We start from the raw sequence: 17744 nt of genomic DNA, 5'->3' as shown, positions 1-17744 counted from the left end.
TTGAATGTGTTATCTCAGCCACCTATGCTTCCCTATTAATTTCCAAGGCACTGATTTGGTGACAAAAGACTGAGGTATGCTACTGTCAGACTGTGTTGTGTTCACTGTGCACTGAGAATGATAAAACAGTTTGAAAGTAGTAGCTTCAGAGTATAACATCTCATGCAGAAATGCTCACAGGTTTGGGAGGAACTAACAATGGAGGGTGCCTTTTCAGAAAAGATATTGTGTTCAAATATATTACAAACTGTTTTGCTAAACTAAATAATGTTAAAATGATTGCACTTATTTTTTTTTAATGCAACATAGGTAAAGGAGAGTATCAGTACTGGTTCTTTTCCTTACAGGAGATTTAATGGGTTAAGTCTGTATGAGGGGAATGGAGGAGGATCTTCCATAGTTCCCAGGAGAACGTTGAGCACCGTGATCCAAAGTTTATTTGATAAGTGATCTTATAAATAAATAAAAAATGTAAGCTGCTAATTTGATTTCTGTATTCAAGAATCCTAGCATCTCATGTCTGGCACTGTGATAGCATTAAGGATTTAAGGCCTTGCAATTACAAACTGTTGTTTTGGTTTTTTTTTTACTGATAATGAAAGTATAAGTACTCTCCAGACTAATGAATGATGCTTAGCAGAGGGTAACTGCAGAAGACTGCCATAAGCCCTGGTGAAGTATGCTAGAACTCCTGGCTCCAGTTTCATCATTAATAGAAGTCGCTTCAGAGACCAGGATCAGCTTTGATGTTGCAGTTAGTCTCTCAAGCCATATTTGTATGTTCTCTGTGGCTTGGACTGAATTAGGGCAGCAAACAGTTGTTAAATAAATAATTGTGAATCCAGACAGGGGAAAATAAGGGGTAAAACTACAGTTTTCAGATGCTTAGAACTAAGGAAGTGGTTTTAATCAGTAGCCTTGTAACACAATATGTACAGTAGCATCGTGCAACAACAGAAGGGACAAGGCAATATTTAGGTCAAATTTGAATTGTGTGTTGCCATGTTTCAAGTCTTTCCATTAGGTTTTCCTGATGTTAAAATGATCTGTGAAAAGCACCTTGGCAAGAATGGCTATAGATATGCACAGTGATGGTAGGAAAACATGACAGCAGAGAGCAAAAAGAAAAAACCCACACACAGTGCATATCAATTACAGTTAATCTGTTTTCCTTTGTTTACTGCTTTTCTACATTTGTATTTTTCTCTTTTGTCAGGAAAAAAATATATATTATTGCCTGCAATTGTAGTAAAATTTCTCACCAGAAAGAACTTCCTCTGTTGCTAAGACATAACTCTGCGATGAGTACAGCTATGTTGTACTTAATAGCATGTGATACTATGGTAGCAACTTCAGAACGATCTGGATCAGTTTATTCTGGCCTAGATGTGAATGGTGCCTGCCACAGCAACACAATACCTCACTGATTTCATTTGTTATTGATTCAGATGTTCAAAGATATCTTGTTCATGAGGCAAAAAGCCAGGTTAAGTAGGCAGTGGAAAAAAAAAAAGCATGTCTTGAAATTGTCTCTATTTAGAAGGGTATGGAAAAAATCTTGTGTGTATATAGGGTGCTTTTACAGCTAAGATAGCAGCATCATTCTCATAAAGTAGTTGGTTGGCACTTTGTGGGAAGCATTTTGTAGGTGGTTGATGCTGGGTCATTTTACAAGCCCTAGGCATAAATCTACTGCTGTTCAGTTTCTGTTGCAAGCCGAAGTACCTAAGGCTCTCTGCTCTGCCTCCCAAATGCTAAAAGTGTGTCATCTTTAACGTGCATTTCTTTGGTTCTCCCAGTGGATTTCGCTTCAGGGATTCCCATACAGTTTCCTCTTTAGCCCTGACCTTCTATCAGACATTAATTGGAAGCACACCATTCTGAACAAAAATGACAAAGCCCTCATTTTGGTACATCGGCATATAAGTATAATAAAAAATTACCACATTTCATTACAAAAATAAATTCTATTATTTATGACAAACAGTGAAATGGGTTCTGTAAGGTTATTGTAAATTAACTGAGCTATTTGAACTGTAGTGGATGGAATGTAGAAAAATGGAAAATCTCTTGTGTCTGAAAATCTAACTGAAGTGTTAAGACCTTTCATTTTAAAAGAGAGATTCCTTCACATGAAACTGAAACATCTGTTAACTCTTGTGGCTTACTTTTGAAGACTGCACAGTCAGTACTGAGCTGATGGTTGACCTGAGTAAGGTATACATCAGTGGTTCTGATGACTGTATGTAATCCATACTAGCAAAAGGTGAGGCAGTGCAGCCCATGCTACATCACTTAAACTGATCATACTGAGGATGAACTTAATGATTTCTGTTTGGATATCTTCCTTTAAGCGACTTAAACTTATAGAGGAGAGAACATGTTAGCATTGGAAGTTCTCCTGATAGAAGTGTAAATATTTGGTGAAAATTCTTTGATTTTAAGGTCTGTGTGAGTTTACCTAGCTTTGTCTATACCTAATACCAGACTGTGTGCTGTTAGCTCTTTCAGATTGACTTCCACTTAATTTTAATCAACAAGGAACAGCAGAAAACAGAAAACCCAGTTGTTGCTTCTGCTTTCAGGTGAAAAGCAAGAATTACAGATCCAGAAATCCCGTTCCAGCCATCCCTTCCTCCTCAAGTACACTGAGTGAATATACATAAATTCACGTGGGTGTGTAACTCAGGTAACAGTAGGATGTCGAGAATAAATTTATATTAATAGATAGGTGCCAAAATAAAAATGTTTCCTTTGTTGGCTACTCACTCATCATATTTCCTGACTCATAACTATTACAATAGCAAGAACTATAACACAGCATCAATTCTGCTGTCCCAAAATAGTATGGGAGGATGGGGGGGGGAGTTGGGAAGCCCATATTCTTCTAAATATTAGCAGCTCTAAACAGACTGGAAAATGTCTATAGTGTATATTTTTCCTGCAGTCTCTGTGCTCTTAGTAGTTTGTGGAAAACTGGCTTGCTGAACTCTGCTGGCTGTGCTCCTTGTTCTCAGCTTCTGAACTGCAACAGCCAGTACATCAAGCATGCCCCTAATCTTTCTCACTAATGCAAGCACTCTAGTTGCCACAGTCATCTGATTCAATTATCAGTTGAACTGAAGTTGATTCATGTGACTGAATAAGAGGGGAGGATGGTTTTGCCATGATCCCTCTCTAAGAGGCGAGTGACTTATTGAAAGAGCTTACAAATCACCAGTCTAGCTGACTGCCAGATTCTTTTTCCCAGATCCTTCCTCTTCCATAACCCAATATGAGACCCATAAATTAGTGGAAAATTTTTGTGTAACAGCTGGCTGATCAGCTTCAGAAGTTTTAAAATTAGCTGTGTTGGAAGTTCTTGGAGATTAAACTTAACACACGAGGAGAATGTAAACTGGCCTCTATTCAACTCTGTTATCTTGCATATGTGCTTCCTCTGAGGGACTTGCAGACTAGGTCAAGATTCAACAAGTTTTGTTTCAGAAACTTCAGAATAGAACATCTGTAAAGAAAGTCTAGACAGTGGTTCTTGTTCAGTTCTGACAATATGCCACATCCTGTTAAAGTAACTTGGAGAAAATAATAGAAGTATGGAAGAAACCATAAACTTCCACGCTTGCTGGACTCTGAGCTCCCGTCTGAGAAGGCTATTGAAAATTAAGCTAAATAGCTGATCAAATGTCCTGACTTTCTTGCCATACTCTTGCCGTATTTGCTGCTGGTTATCTTTGTTTTGAGCCGATGCTGTTGAATCATACTCTATATTCTGATTTATTTATTGTTTTATAATCTGGAGGAATATTTGAGCCTTTTTCTTGGTATAGGATTCTGTAGTTCCTGGATCATGCAAATGATACTCTGATGCTCAAATCTCCGGCACACATCAATATTATGTCCAGGCTAGAAGAAAGAGAGCATTTTCAAGATAGACTTAGAAATTGAGGACAAATAAGAAGCTGAAGTAGGTGATGAAATGCAAAATATCTTCTTTATTTTTTCCAAATGTGAAAGAATGGTTGGTTTTAAATTGTCCAGTGAAATATTTTATATTTATATCTGATATTGTCTGGGCACTATAACCAGGTTCTTTATGGAGAGGGTAGTATAGGTGCTTCAAGATATGCTTTGCAGCTGTCTTAACAGAGCATGTAGGGTATATAGCTGGCCTTTCCCTTGAGGCACTGCAGTGGTTGTAACAGTTTCAATCACCTACACTGAACATATCTTTCCTTCTATTTCATCATTATGTTATCAGAAACTCTTGTGTTTTATGCACTTTCTCCCATTTGTTCTTTACAAGAAATATAATTAACACATTTTGGTTATAAGTTGTGAAGCTCAGGCAATGGTTTTTAATCTTCAAGGCTTTTTCTTCTGGATTAACATCTTCATAGAAAATCTTGGTGGTTCAACCTTATGATCGTGTGGTTACCTAAGTTTAGTGTTTATTGTTTGTGGTCTCTTACACTGATTTGCTGTCTAGTCTCACAACTTCAGCGCCATGTCCTCCTATATTTGGTTCCTGCTGATACGTGTGATACATAACTATACTCAGTTACATCTCCGTACTGTCTTTCTCAACTGCAGAATGCGCTACAACCATGCACAGATGGCCTTAGTTTCAAGTTACATTTTGTATCTTGTCTTTATGCATGCCACAAAGGCTTCCAAAGTCTAAAACAACTGCTGTGTGTCAATCAGCCACTTTTTTTAGCAGGCCATTTTCTGTCTTCTGTACTGTCCTGTATTTATCTGAGCACTCTGTCTGACCTGTTGGCAGGGTTGGTATTTTTTTCCTTCTCCCTGTTCACATTGGGTCTTACACAAGTATTGAGTATTGAGCTTCCAACACAGGATATTTCACTGTCACTCAGTGCTGCAGACATCATCAGGGCTGCACATTTGATAAATGTGAGTGTATTAAAATTTTTGCCTTACTTGTGATTTGATATTGAAATAGATCTTAATTACTGATTATATAAAATGCTGAACTCTAGTTTGTATTGACGATGGACTGCTTATGTAAAAATGTGTTGACAATAACACTGTGCTTGTAAGGGGAGCTTGGGAGTGATTACGTGACTGGTTAAGTTTAGCATAGGAAAACAGCAAATTACAGCAGCGCAACAGGTGCAGAACTCTACCTGATTGAGTGGTTTTCATTTCTAGCTTTTGTTATTAAGAGAATCACAAGTGTGCCTGATGTTCTGTGTTCAGGAAAGTCTTTGCCTGTCATGGTGCATGGGTCAGAGACATGCTGGGGAAGGCCTGTGGGCTGTCCACTAGGAAAAGCTTTTAACAATATGGAGGGGAGTTTTGGCCATAATGGAAACTAATGGCTAAAGATTTCTGGTCTAGAGGACTTGACTCTTCACGCAGTCTAAGCAGAATGGCTGGCAGTGTGATTGAGGATACATAGCTGAGGTCAAAGGATTGCCTACACAGACATAAAGAAATCTTGCTTACTTAGAAGGATTCCTTTTCTATGTTATAGTACTACAAAAGTTAATGAGGATTGAACTCTTAAGTCTGTAAGCAGAATATATAGGACCTAAGTTAAATTGATGATGCATGCTTACCTGCAGACTGTTTTTCATTTCTAGAGATTTTTAGAAGCTGACAAAACAGGAACTGCAAATAATGATCTGCTCTAAAGTAGAATAATGAGTCAGATCATTTCTTCAGATACCTTTCAGTCCTGTTAGTTGGTGTGTATGTGTGATTAAAAAAACTTTCAAAAATGTCAGAGACATTTATCATAGCTTAAGTACTAAAGATGTTCAAGTTATATGCAGTTAAGTGCTTTATGGTTTGAAAAGTGTGCTTTGGCATTTGACTGGGTAACTACTTTTTGCTCTTTGTTTATCAGTGCCATGTTTATTTCATAGTCTATTTTACATTTGGGCCTCTAGACCTCAGCTGAGACTAGAAAGTCATGAAAAAAAAATAATAGACAAACTTGTTCAGTTGAAAAAGAACAGACAGTGCAGGCAGTTTACAATCTTCCTGCTGCTGTTGTACATGTAACTGTAATTGAGTAGCATGCTGCAAACTAGTGCAGATAAAGGGAACTCTGTAGCTGGATTCTTATGTTAGCTGGAAAGCCAACCAAGGTGTTTTATTCCCAGCCAGAAAAGCATTGCCAGCAATAGAGCTGGGAAATGAACAACTCGTGGCTAATGACACTGGGTGCTTTAAGAAAGCAGTTCCACTCCTGCAATTGCGTAAAGCTTCCAGATGTAGAATGGCTGTACTGTGACACTCCTCCAAAGTTGTTTTTCATTGTTGCTGTATATAAATCTGCAGATTTTTCTTAGCCTTTTTTTAAATTACTTTGATATTATTATTGTGATGTTTGTCTCTGGCGTATTAAAATCTGTAGGAAATGAGATGGAATTTTTAGGAACAGGCAGAACTTTAGGAGATCTTGCTCTGTAGAGAGATTTTGATATGTAAATAATTACGTAACTGGAATAGTTTTTGATAGGAATATGGTAATGGAAATAATTTGTTAATTATTAAAAAAAGAATTTGTACTTTTCTTTCAGTAAATTTCTAGGAATAGGCTAATACATATGGCAAGTATTTAGAAATGAATGCCAAGATTACTTGACACTGGCAAAACACTGTTGAGCCCAAATAGTACAAACAGAATATTTTTATTTTGGTAAGTTGGCATCTCCCAGAGAAATGGTCATTTGCTGGAAAATACCAAATTCATACCTATACGATTAGTGATTTCTGGAAAAGAGAAAGTAATTCAAAATCCAACCAAAACATGTACATGTAAAAGGTTTAATGTGTACCAAGTAAACTGTTTTGTTCTGTAGACAAACTTTTTGCTGTATTTTGCATTATAAAAACTGCACTGTATCTATTTTTATGAACTACTGCTGGAAATTTTAATATTGAACTGTAAAAATTCTTACAGCCCTTTTTCTCTCCAGTCACAGGTGAACCATCATTCATCTACTAATAATGAAACTTACCAAGAAAGATTGGCACGATTAGAAGGCGATAAAGAGTCTCTCATACTGCAGGTATGCTTTAAAGAGAACATTGTCTATGTAGTTGATGTTCAGTGAATAGAAGCTGAAGTGATAGTTTTTCCTGTGGAACAAATTTTAACAGGTCATCAAACCTAACTGATATTTAGTCAGGAGTTAACTTATTATCCAAATCATAAATTTTGTCTAATGGTGAAGTAACTGAGTGGAGAAGGGAGTAGCAGCAATAATAAGAAGAATGAATAAGGAACTTGATGGTGTGTTTGTTTGTAATTATTTTCCAATGTTTTAATGCTGCAGTAGTAGATTTCACAGAATCACAGCAGTGTAGGGGCTGGAAGGGACCTCCAGAGATCACTGAATCCAGTTCCCCTGCCAACGCAGCTACCTAGCCCAGGTTGCACAGGTTAGGTGTCTAGGGGGTGGGGGGGTCTTGAATGTCTCCAGAGGAGATTCTACAACCTCTCCGTGCAGCCTGTGCCAGTGCTCCATCACTGCACTGTGAAGAAGTTCCCACAAATATTTGTGCAGAACATGCACAGTGCAGAACTATACTTCAGTTTGCAGACATTTCCCCTCATCCTGTTAACACACACTGATGAGAGAAGAATCCAGCCTCATCCCTTTGCCTCCCACTCCTTAGATATTTATAGACGTGGATCAGATCCCCTCTGAGATTTTTTTTTTAAGGCTGAAAAAAAAGGTCTCTGAGCCTTTCCTCATAAGGGAGGTGTTCCAGGCTCTTTATCATCTTTGTTTCCCTCCTATGGTCAGAAGACTTTTCATACCAGGTTTGTTAGGTTATACTAGTTACTTTTTAGATTCTGCATGCCACTGTTTTTTTTATCAATTGGAAGACAGAGAATAAAGGGGAAAAACATATTGTATACCATCTTGTTCCTAGACAACACACCCATCCCCTTACCTTCTTCTCCATTAAAGTCCTTAAAATTCAATTAGGAAATGTGTGCCACATCAGTGTTATCATTTCTCTGAGTGGCCTGTCTTTTCATGTTACCATTTATGAGGATTGATAGGTTGTAATATGAGAAGCTGCTTAGCATCTTGAGAAAAGGGATTCAAGAGCAAGATAACACACTCCATGTAGTGTCACATTCATATAGTTTGGTCACTATTGGAATGTGTAGAATTTGTAAGTATCAAGACTAAAAATAAGAAATGAAATGTATTTTTATAAATTCCAAGTGGATAGAAGTGATGTTTTTCTTATTTGCATGTTGTACTGAAGTTGTTTTACATCATCAAAAAGGGGATTGTGAAAACAGAATTTTAGAAAATGACAATGAAAATGCAAACCTCTTCCAAGTTTCCCATTTCTCACTTTACCAAACTAATCTGTTTTCAAATAGATTTCAGTCCCACATATGTTTTCCTCTTGGGAAAAATGTGTATTGTACAAGTAATGATTTTTTGCTTGATTATCTTTACTTTTGTGGAATCGCACTGCGTGCTTTATAAAACTGAAGCTGGATGTTCTTTAAATGGTTTTGCATATTCACTCATTTTGCACTTAAGAAGGCATACATATATGTGTGTGTATGTATACACACACTCACGTGTATATTATAAAAAACAAAAAAAAAACTCAAACTGGGTAAGTGTTCTTACTTTCTCTTCTTAGTTTATGTGAACACATTTTCTTTTATATTCTTTTCACATTTGCCCTGTTTACTGAGCAGAATACTCACAGTTGTTAAATAAACAATAAAGTATTTGTAAGACATACTCTTAAGCTTCGTTACTATTGTGTGAAAACTGCCATTGCCAAGTGAAATTAAAGAAAACAAATCCCAAGTGAATAACATGTTTTTCTGGTTGGAGCATCGTGTGTACATTCTGTCTAATCCTGTTGATTTTTTAGGAACTATTTCTTTATCCGTACAAATAGGTGTACATGAAATGCAGCTACCCAAACTCGAAAAGAAACAGCTTATACAGTATGGTTCAGACTCTTGCCTGCAGTTTTTCCTCAAAAGGAATATAACTGAAACTGCATCTAGACATTTCTCTCTCCTTTGCATTTTAGCCATGTCATAACCCCTCAAAACAAGAGGCATAGTCAATATTTATTCTACATTTTCCTATTGCACTGCAAACTACTTCAGTAGAACTCAGAAATCCCACTCAAATAATACAGGAGAAAGACAGTTGAACATCAATAACAAAAGTAAGAGGAAGCCAAGGATCAGAACTGGGCTTGGTCCTGAGCTACCTGGTGCTTATTCTTTAGGGTTCCTCTGTTAGGTTTTTTTGTTGTTGTTTTTCCCACAAATATGTTTTTCTAAGATATTTTCAACTCTTTCACCGTTTTAAATTTGGCCAGTAGTTCATTTAGAATCACCAAGTTTGGAAAAGACCTCCAAGATCATCCAGTCCAACTGTCTGCCTATCACCAGTATTACCCACTATGCATGTCCCTCAGTACAACATCTAAATGTTTCTTGAACACAACGTGCCTCACTATTACAGATACTCACCGAAAACGTTACCAACAGTATGACTTGCTAATGTAACGTAAGCTGGAGTTGTACTTTGTGCATCTTACTGATTCCCAGAAGAGTGTGGCAGGTGTGATCTCAAATGGAGGGGAAAATATGAGGTTGAAGTAGAGAATGTACCTCTCAGCCTAACACTGGAATATCCAACAGAATGTTTCTAAAGCTGCTGAAGTTTCACAAAATGCCTTAGCTGGTCACATTTGGTACGCAGAACTTTTCTTATAGGTTACTATAGTGGTTGGAACTTTACCTGACCCTTTCTGTCAAGCTTGTTTTCTTCCTCTGGAACCTGCGTTAGATTGAAGGAGGGGCTTCAGTTTGCTGCTCCTCTCTTTTTGAACTCCCAGGGTTTTCTGCATTCTATCTCTGTTGTAATGGGAGAAAAATGAAAACATCGTTAAGCAACGAACTTCCTTGTGTGTTCAGATCTGGCTTAGTGAGCTTCTGGGCAAAAGTGGCAGAATACTATCATCTCCCTCCACCTACTCCTTCCTGTCGTCTTTCGTCCTGTATCCATCTGTGCTTCTCTCTGGGGACTACTGATTTAAAGGCATAAAAATAAAATACTGGTCTGCATTTCTCTCTCAGCTAGCCTTGTCATCGTAAAAAACGACAAGGTTTTGTAGGTAAAAACAAAAATGGACACTTATTTTAAGCAGAAGCACTCCAGAGTTGGATGTGAGAGCATAGGTAAATATTATTAAATCTGGAGTGTATGTGCTGCTTAACATAGGAGTTAATGCTTTTTCACATCTTTTGGACATTATGCTGCATTTAATTTTCCTGAGCTTCTCAAGCTTAGAGAATAGGGGCTGGGCTTTTCTTTTTACACATTTGCTGGTTTTCGCCACCATTCCCACAGTTCTTTACCAGCATGGCTTATTATTTCTCTTTCCTGGGATTTCTTGTCTGTATCTTGAATCTTTTGATTTCATGTTTTGGCTTGCAAAGCCTGGGAATTTTTTTTTTTTTTTTGGAATAGAATTTTGCCTCTGCTGAAACATGCCTTTCACGTGTTGCATCCCTTGTAACTTCAAAATACTTTGTTATAGGTAAGCAATTTTTCTGGTCTTGTAAGAACTCAAAAATTGGTTAGTTTCCAAATGAGCAGTTTTATCATTTACCTGTTAAGGGAACAAAGTGCCACTAGAAATATTTTCAGTGTATTATATTATAGTTATGTTATAGTTTACTGCTTTCTGTTTGTTCAGACTTGTACAGGAACTGACTCAGGCTACCTATAAGTAGTCTTCTAGCTCTTCTGGAAACGTACTTCTCTATATTAAAAAAAAACTACCTAAGTGGGCAGGAATTGAATCAAACTACTTGTACGTGAGAATGGAGAGTTGTCTATTTCAATAGAGCAAGTAATTGAAGAGTATGAAACCACTGTAGACTTCAGAAGTGAATTCACTGTAAATGTGTGCTTTTGAATGTTCATTGTATAAGGTAATTCAAACTTATTTACAGTCAGTTCAGTACCATTGTGTTTCTCTTCTCAAATTACAGGTGAGCGTTCTTACAGACCAGGTAGAAGCTCAAGGAGAGAAAATACGGGACTTAGAAATCTGTCTTGAGGGGCACCAGTTGAAATTGAATGCTACAGAAGAAATGCTTCAACAGGTAAAGATCTAGATTGGAAAGCTTTTTGCATAATCTCCTTTGAGAAAGATGAGAACATATGTTCCCTATTTGTCTGCTGTGAGAGTGCCTTCGTAGCAAGAGAAAACAGAAAAAGATTGCTTCTTTTTATTGTTCTCTTGCTGCTTTGCAGATTATTTTTTATTTTATTTTATTTTACAATAAATATTTCTTTGTTTTCCTATTGCACAAATGTCTTATTGGCTGGTTGCATAAAACTGTATGTGGCAGCGTGTAAAATGAAACTATTGTGTATTATTTGTACTGTGCTGATGAACTAAATTTGGACATGGTTGAGTAACTGGTTAGACAGGTTACGTGTACCTAATATACATAGCAGTTACAGAATTAAGAAGTTTTACTTAAATAATTTGTTTTTATGTACCTTTAAAACAGAACAATTAGTGCACTAAAATGAATTCTTGTATCAAATTTGGTTCTATAATGATTTTTCTGTATTTAGGACACTTCCCCTTTTATTTGGAAAAATAATATATGAAGATACTTTTCATTATTTTGATCAATGACTTCACGCTATGTCGTTTAATCTATTGGTGTCGTCTCATGGTATATATTGAGGAGAAAGAATGAATAATAAATATCTTATGTTTCATGTTACTGCAGAGCTGACAAGTCTGTGGACATGAAAGAACTTTCCATGAGCAATCTTGTGTCTCTATCAAGACAAGTTACTACATATGCAGACAATCTGCTGGTAGTACAGTACATGGATAGTGAAAATAGATTTTAAACTATAAATAACCCTTAAAATCTAGACCAGAAACGTGCAGGATAAATACTGTTCCATCTGGTTAACTTGTATCCTAAACCTCTTTCACTTAAACCTCTTTACCAAAAGAAAACAAAACTGGTCACACACAGCTGTGGCAACCCAAAGTGTTTAGAGCTGGGAAAAGTTTTATTCTTTACTTAAATGAGGGGACGTTTTAGAAAATATAACCAGCAGGGATGTTTAGTTCAGATATCTGAAGTGAAATTCAGAGAACAGTAACTTTAAATTACGAAAATGTTTTTAGGAAGACATTCAGATACAGTGTAGAAGGTCCCTGTTTTAATCTAAACAAGACCGTGTTAGCCAACAGTTTGCAGTGTACTATACAAAAGCCCATGACAGTTAGCAATAAATGGAAGATATTAATGCTGACATTAAATTTCTCCAGTAGGAAAAAGCTTTATTTTGGTCTTTCAAGGGCAATCAGGACAGTATTTATTTTTACAGTAAGCTAACTTGTTTTTCAATAAGAAATAATTGTCCAGTCTTAACTACGGGTATAGATAGTCTTGCTTTCCAAGAAGACTTCTATTATCCTCCTGAGTTGTATCGTAAGTCCAATCTTACTTGGATCTGCTTGTTTGTTTAGAATTTGTTGGACTACGTTGATTCTTACCTTGGTGAACAAAGTCAACTACTTCTTCTAAATGAAAAAATGAATGAAAACAATTGCCTTTCCTTGGGAAAATTTAAATTTATTTATTGATATATGTTTTCCCCATAGAACTAAGCTAAATGCACTATGAATAGGTGTAGCATTTTATTTACTTATCTGGGTAGCAGTATATGTGAGTCCAGGGTAAGCCATATCTTTTGAATTAGGGAACTATATGAAATGTTGCAAAACTCTGCCCCCGAATTGCTACACTAAAAACAAAAATAATATGCTTTGTTCAGATCGTTTAATTAAGTTCCTTAAAAAATATATCTGGTGGTACCACAACAGCAAGGGTGTGTAATGCTACCCTGCAAAATACTTTTTGCTAAATGTATGCTAGCTGAGACTTGCCCACTTTGTACGGGTGGGGTTACTGGCTAAAATCCTTTTGGCTTATGATTTATACAGTTGTTTTGAACTCAGCTACAAAGCTATCATGGAAACACTTCTGAAATGCAGCTAAAGCCAACTTTATCTGCATTACATTAAATGGCCGTTCAGCAGTTAGGGGTGGGCATCTTAAACACTGAATAGCAGCAAGAGAGATTGCTGTCTCTTTGGATGAAATTGTCATTCTTCATCTAAGAGGAGGGTGTGATATTCCTTAATGTAAATGTTAACTTAGAGGAAATGAGTTGAGATCATCTAATCATTTCTTACTACCAAAAAAAAAAAGCCTTATTATATCAGTTTCTTCTTCCTGTTCTTGAACCATGTGCTTTTACAACTTATTTTGTATTGACTCTCGTACTCACCATAATTTTGACCCAGTGATTAAGCAGAAAGCAAGGAGGGTTAAAAAGAAGGTGATGCTTTTGTTGTTTTTTTTCCTCTGGGTTAGTGAATTGAACCAGCTAAAACAGGAGGTCAAGTAATGTCATAAAGGTAGGTGAGGATGCACATTTGACATAGCTGTTTGAAAACTGCAGCTGAAGAAAATATCACCTATATCTTTCCCTGACTTGTAATGCTGCAGTACTGAACTCAACATTTTGTTTATGTAAGAATATTTGTACTTCTACAGGCTCTAATTAAGAAATAACATTTTCCAGCTTGAAGACGTTTGGATTTCTTTAAAACAAAGTAGGTCTGTCATGAAAGTCGATGGCAAAACTTGATAGGTGTCCTTAGGTGTCCTTGCATTATGGCCCAAGAAAAATGTATACTTGTCCTTCAGACATACACAGAAGTAAGAGAAAACTTCCTGGAGACTGGGAACAAGACCCCACTTTGGTCTCTCTGGATTGCCTTCTGATTTTGCCATCAAGTTTTGCCATCAAGTGAGTAATAGGTATGGAAATGCTAACTATATGAATTGTTAGCTCCCTTGCACCTTAGACAGAAAAGAATTTGTTAATGAAGAACAAACTTCTAGAATTATCTTATAAAAGCCATTTATACAGTAACTCCATTTCTAATATATTTGTACTTCGTACAAATGTTGAACGTGATTGGAAAGCAATTTTTTCTCTATAAAGCAGCCTAAATTTCCCCATATCAGACAGCACCACCGTGTATAATGTAAATGCGTTAGTGCTATGGAATTAATGTTGTCTCGTCATTTGTGCAAGGTCAGTTTGAAAAGTGAATTTTCTGCACTTAAAGATTTCACTTTCATAGTTTCTTTAAGTGCATTTGGTATAGTTATTATTATGGGTAAAAATACCTCTTTGCTATTCCTGTTCTGCAGTTGATTGATTTAACAGTTACTAGTTGCTACTGAAGCTCTATGTTTGTTTTGCCAATCAAAGGTTTGCCAAAATACTGATCTGTGTGGCAGTGTCTGTCTTGTACCAGACCTACACCAAATCCTGAAGGACTGGTCAGATGGCTGCATTGCATAAACCTAATTATTTTCCATCAAGTAAATTCTGTTGCTAAGTACAAAGGACTTGGCCTTAGGGTTCTTTCTGTCTTAAACACGTGGAAACTGAAATTATTAAATGCAAATGGGAGTTAATTTCAGTGCTTTCCTTCTCTCTGATGTAATTTTATGCCTAGCTTCTATCTGGGTGTACAGAGCAGGTGAATGTGTGCTAGAAAAGATGTGGCGAGGCACAGTGGAGAGTCTTTTTAAAAAAACCACTGGATTAAAGGAATGCAAGGAGGGGCAAAACAAGAGTAAGAACTTAGATCCAATGTGTTTTAGCGCGTACCTGTTTTGGTTTTGCTGTTGTCTTGTATTCAAAGAAGCAAGAATCCTGGTTTGGTTTTTTTGGGTTTTTTTTTTTTTTTTTTTTGCACAGTACAAATCTGGTATATATCTGTTTGCTTCTCAGGAACTTCGCTGGCTGGCAAAGTTCATTCCTTCAGCTTTCAATGGCCTGAGTTATCTGATCTTAAATGAATTTCAGCACTTGTTTATAACATGCAGTAACTTCTTGCCAGCAGCTGGCTTAGTGTTTCAGAGTTTGAAATGTGCTCTGTGCTGCTCTAGTTATAAGGCTTGAGATTTTCAGAGCGTGCTCTCAAGTGCAGCTTATCTATACAGGTGAGCAATACATTGCTTTGCTATTTAACAGTTACAGGCACATCTGCTTGTCAGATGTATGCAAAGGACTGTTCAAATTGCCCATGCACTGGGAAGTCCTTTCTGTTGCTTAACAATATAATAGAAAAATGATGAATTGGAGGGCTGTAATTCACTCTCGGCTACTGACTTGCACCATTTCATGGAGATTGCACATGTACATTGCTGTCAGCTGTGTTTTCAGTTCAACAAATATCTTATTTCCAACACAGCTGACACACAGCACTTAAAAAGTGCAGTCTTCACTTGCAGTGGTTCTGGCTGAATTTTGCTTACCAGGTAGGTGGGTCTGCCTCTCTCTCTCTCTCTCTCTCAGTGGGTTTAATGAATATGAGAAGTAAGAACTTTTTGTGTGTTGTATTTTTTACAAGTGCAGAAAGGAATTTTGGGGTGATTTTTTGTCCACTTGACTAAAATCTTTTTATGATTTGTAAATCAGTGTGGCATGATCTTTATGTTTTGTTGATTGCTAAATATCAGGTAATTTACTGTGTTTGAAACAGACTACCTAGAACAGAGCGGCGCTTTTCTAAGCTATTTTCTGTCACATTAAGTTTTATAAGCAGCTTCATGAGAAATATGCATTTCCAAGCCAACAAAATCTGGAAGTGAGACACACTGCATGCTTCAGTTTCACTGAGAATACTGAAAAGCATGATTAAATACTTTAAAGGTATACAGTGTGAGTTTAAAAATACAGTTGTGTTTGGAACTAGTTTGGTGTGCATTGATCCATGTGATATACACAGATCACAGGTTCTGCAGAACTCCTCTTTCTAAATATTCTACAACAAAATGGTTTTTTTCCTTCATTTTTAAAGTAGATTTTTCAACAACAACAACAAGAAAGAACTTCAAGAAAATAGATTATATTTATAGTAGTTATTCAATCAAAACAAGTAATGTGCTTATTATACTTAAGATTTCATAGTGTAGGTTTTCTTTCTGTTCTGTATGTCTGATCTTTAAGATCATCCTAAATCTGCTACATCCCAAATTACCATTTTCCCTCTCTTATATAATCTTTTTTGCTTAAAACCAATAATATAAATTTATATTTTCTTTTCTTACAATTGCATATTTATTCTGGATGGCTTCATGTTGCATCATACCACTGAAATACCCTATAATTTCTCTGTAGCAAAATGGGTCACATTCTCTAATGAGCTGTTCTCTGTGAGCATCTGCTTGAAGAGGAAAATAATTGCTTCCAGATGTTATATCCATTTCAAGAGGGGGCATTTACTTAAAATGGCACTTTCTTTCAAAGCAAAAGTTAGACACTCTAGATGCAAGATAAATTGCCAGCTGTTTTAAATCAGTGTAGATCCATTGAAAACAAACCAGGGATTGCTAGCTATTCTGTCTATTTTAAAGCAAGAGATTGATGCCAGTTCACACGAGATGAGGATCCAATCCACCATCTTCAGAACAAACTGTAAGATTTTCTACTTAATAAATAACTAAATAAATAAAATATCAGCTGCCTTCATGCTCGGTCGTACCAGGTAACATTACTATTCACATGGAGCTACGGAACTCAGGAGATGACTGAGGTGTTACTCTCTGTCGCACAAACAAGTTTAATTTAGGAGTCTATTGAAAAACTAAGCACTAATACCAGACAGTACATTGAAAGGATAGTTATATTGTTAAAAATCTCAAGATGGGTGCTGTCTTCTTGACTTATTTAGGGATTTTCCACTTGCATTATCAAATGCTATGCCAATGTCAAAGGAAAAAAAAATAATAATAATTTAAATGTTGTTTCAGTTCAGTGAATACAGCCAGTCAGTGAAGCTCAAGTCACTTCATCCTGCCAGCCTCTGATGCTGAGTGGCCCTATTTCCATATGCAAGTTCTCATTTGTAGTTGTATGTTAAACTCTAACAGACTTCTGTGTTACTGGCTGTGCAGAACCTATTCCAGTCTAGACTGGAATAGTCCTGTGGAATTTGAGCACGTTAGTGGAGATGTAGTCTTTTATTCCTGGAATGTTGAGGTTTTGGAATGTTGTGTTTTGTTTCTTTCATAATTGTGTTGTAATCATATTTGTAGAAACTAGCTAGCACTGGGACTTCACTAGGTGACTGCTTCTTAGCGTTGAATGAGCTTTTCTTGATTGTTACTTATTCTGTTCTGTAAAAAAAAAAAAAAAAAAAGAGGCTACATTTGTTTATTTTCCCACCCATACACAAATACCATTGTCAGTGTCAGCAGGAGCGGGCATGACACTGGGAATAGTGGGTGGCTTAGATAACTGGTGTTGCAATGCCATCGCAAGTTTAGTACCATTTCTGATTTGGGCAGTGTTCCCCAGCAGACTGAAACAATTTACATGTAAAGCAGATTTGGGTTCCAAGTGAACTTCAACAGCATCATTTTTAAAATAATGTTTGTGGCTTCCTTGGCTCCAAACGGTAGTATACAACATGTTACACAGCTTGTGTAAAAGGAGGGGATGAGAAAAGGGTACTGATCAAAATAGTAGTTCCTGAACTCCCAATAACATCAGTACAGATCCAGAATAACACTGCAAATACTAAGGCTCTTTCCGTGTAATCCAAAGCAGAATCTGCTGTAATTCCTCAGT

The 17744-nt window shown here is 36.7% G+C and overlaps 1 protein-coding gene across 3 annotated transcripts in view; it reads left to right on the top strand.

The window, feature by feature from the left end:
* The window catches only part of PPFIBP2 (PPFIA binding protein 2), a 73251-nt gene that overhangs the window by 24785 nt on the left and 30722 nt on the right, over positions 1 to 17744 (top strand). For all 3 annotated transcript variants that reach the window (XM_065755345.1, XM_065755347.1, XM_065755346.1), the window contains 2 exons: positions 6951 to 7043; positions 11039 to 11152. In XM_065755345.1, coding sequence (XP_065611417.1) covers positions 6951 to 7043; positions 11039 to 11152 — 207 coding nt within the window. The remainder of the gene's footprint in view (positions 1 to 6950; positions 7044 to 11038; positions 11153 to 17744) is intronic.

The sequence above is a fragment of the Cyrtonyx montezumae genome, unplaced genomic scaffold, assembly GCF_038088225.1.
Source record: "Cyrtonyx montezumae isolate F1298 unplaced genomic scaffold, pur_monq_1.0 scaffold_10, whole genome shotgun sequence".
Taxonomy (NCBI): domain Eukaryota; kingdom Metazoa; phylum Chordata; class Aves; order Galliformes; family Odontophoridae; genus Cyrtonyx; species Cyrtonyx montezumae.
Note: the sequence above shows the minus strand (reverse complement) of the source record. Positions and strands in the feature narration are given on the sequence as shown.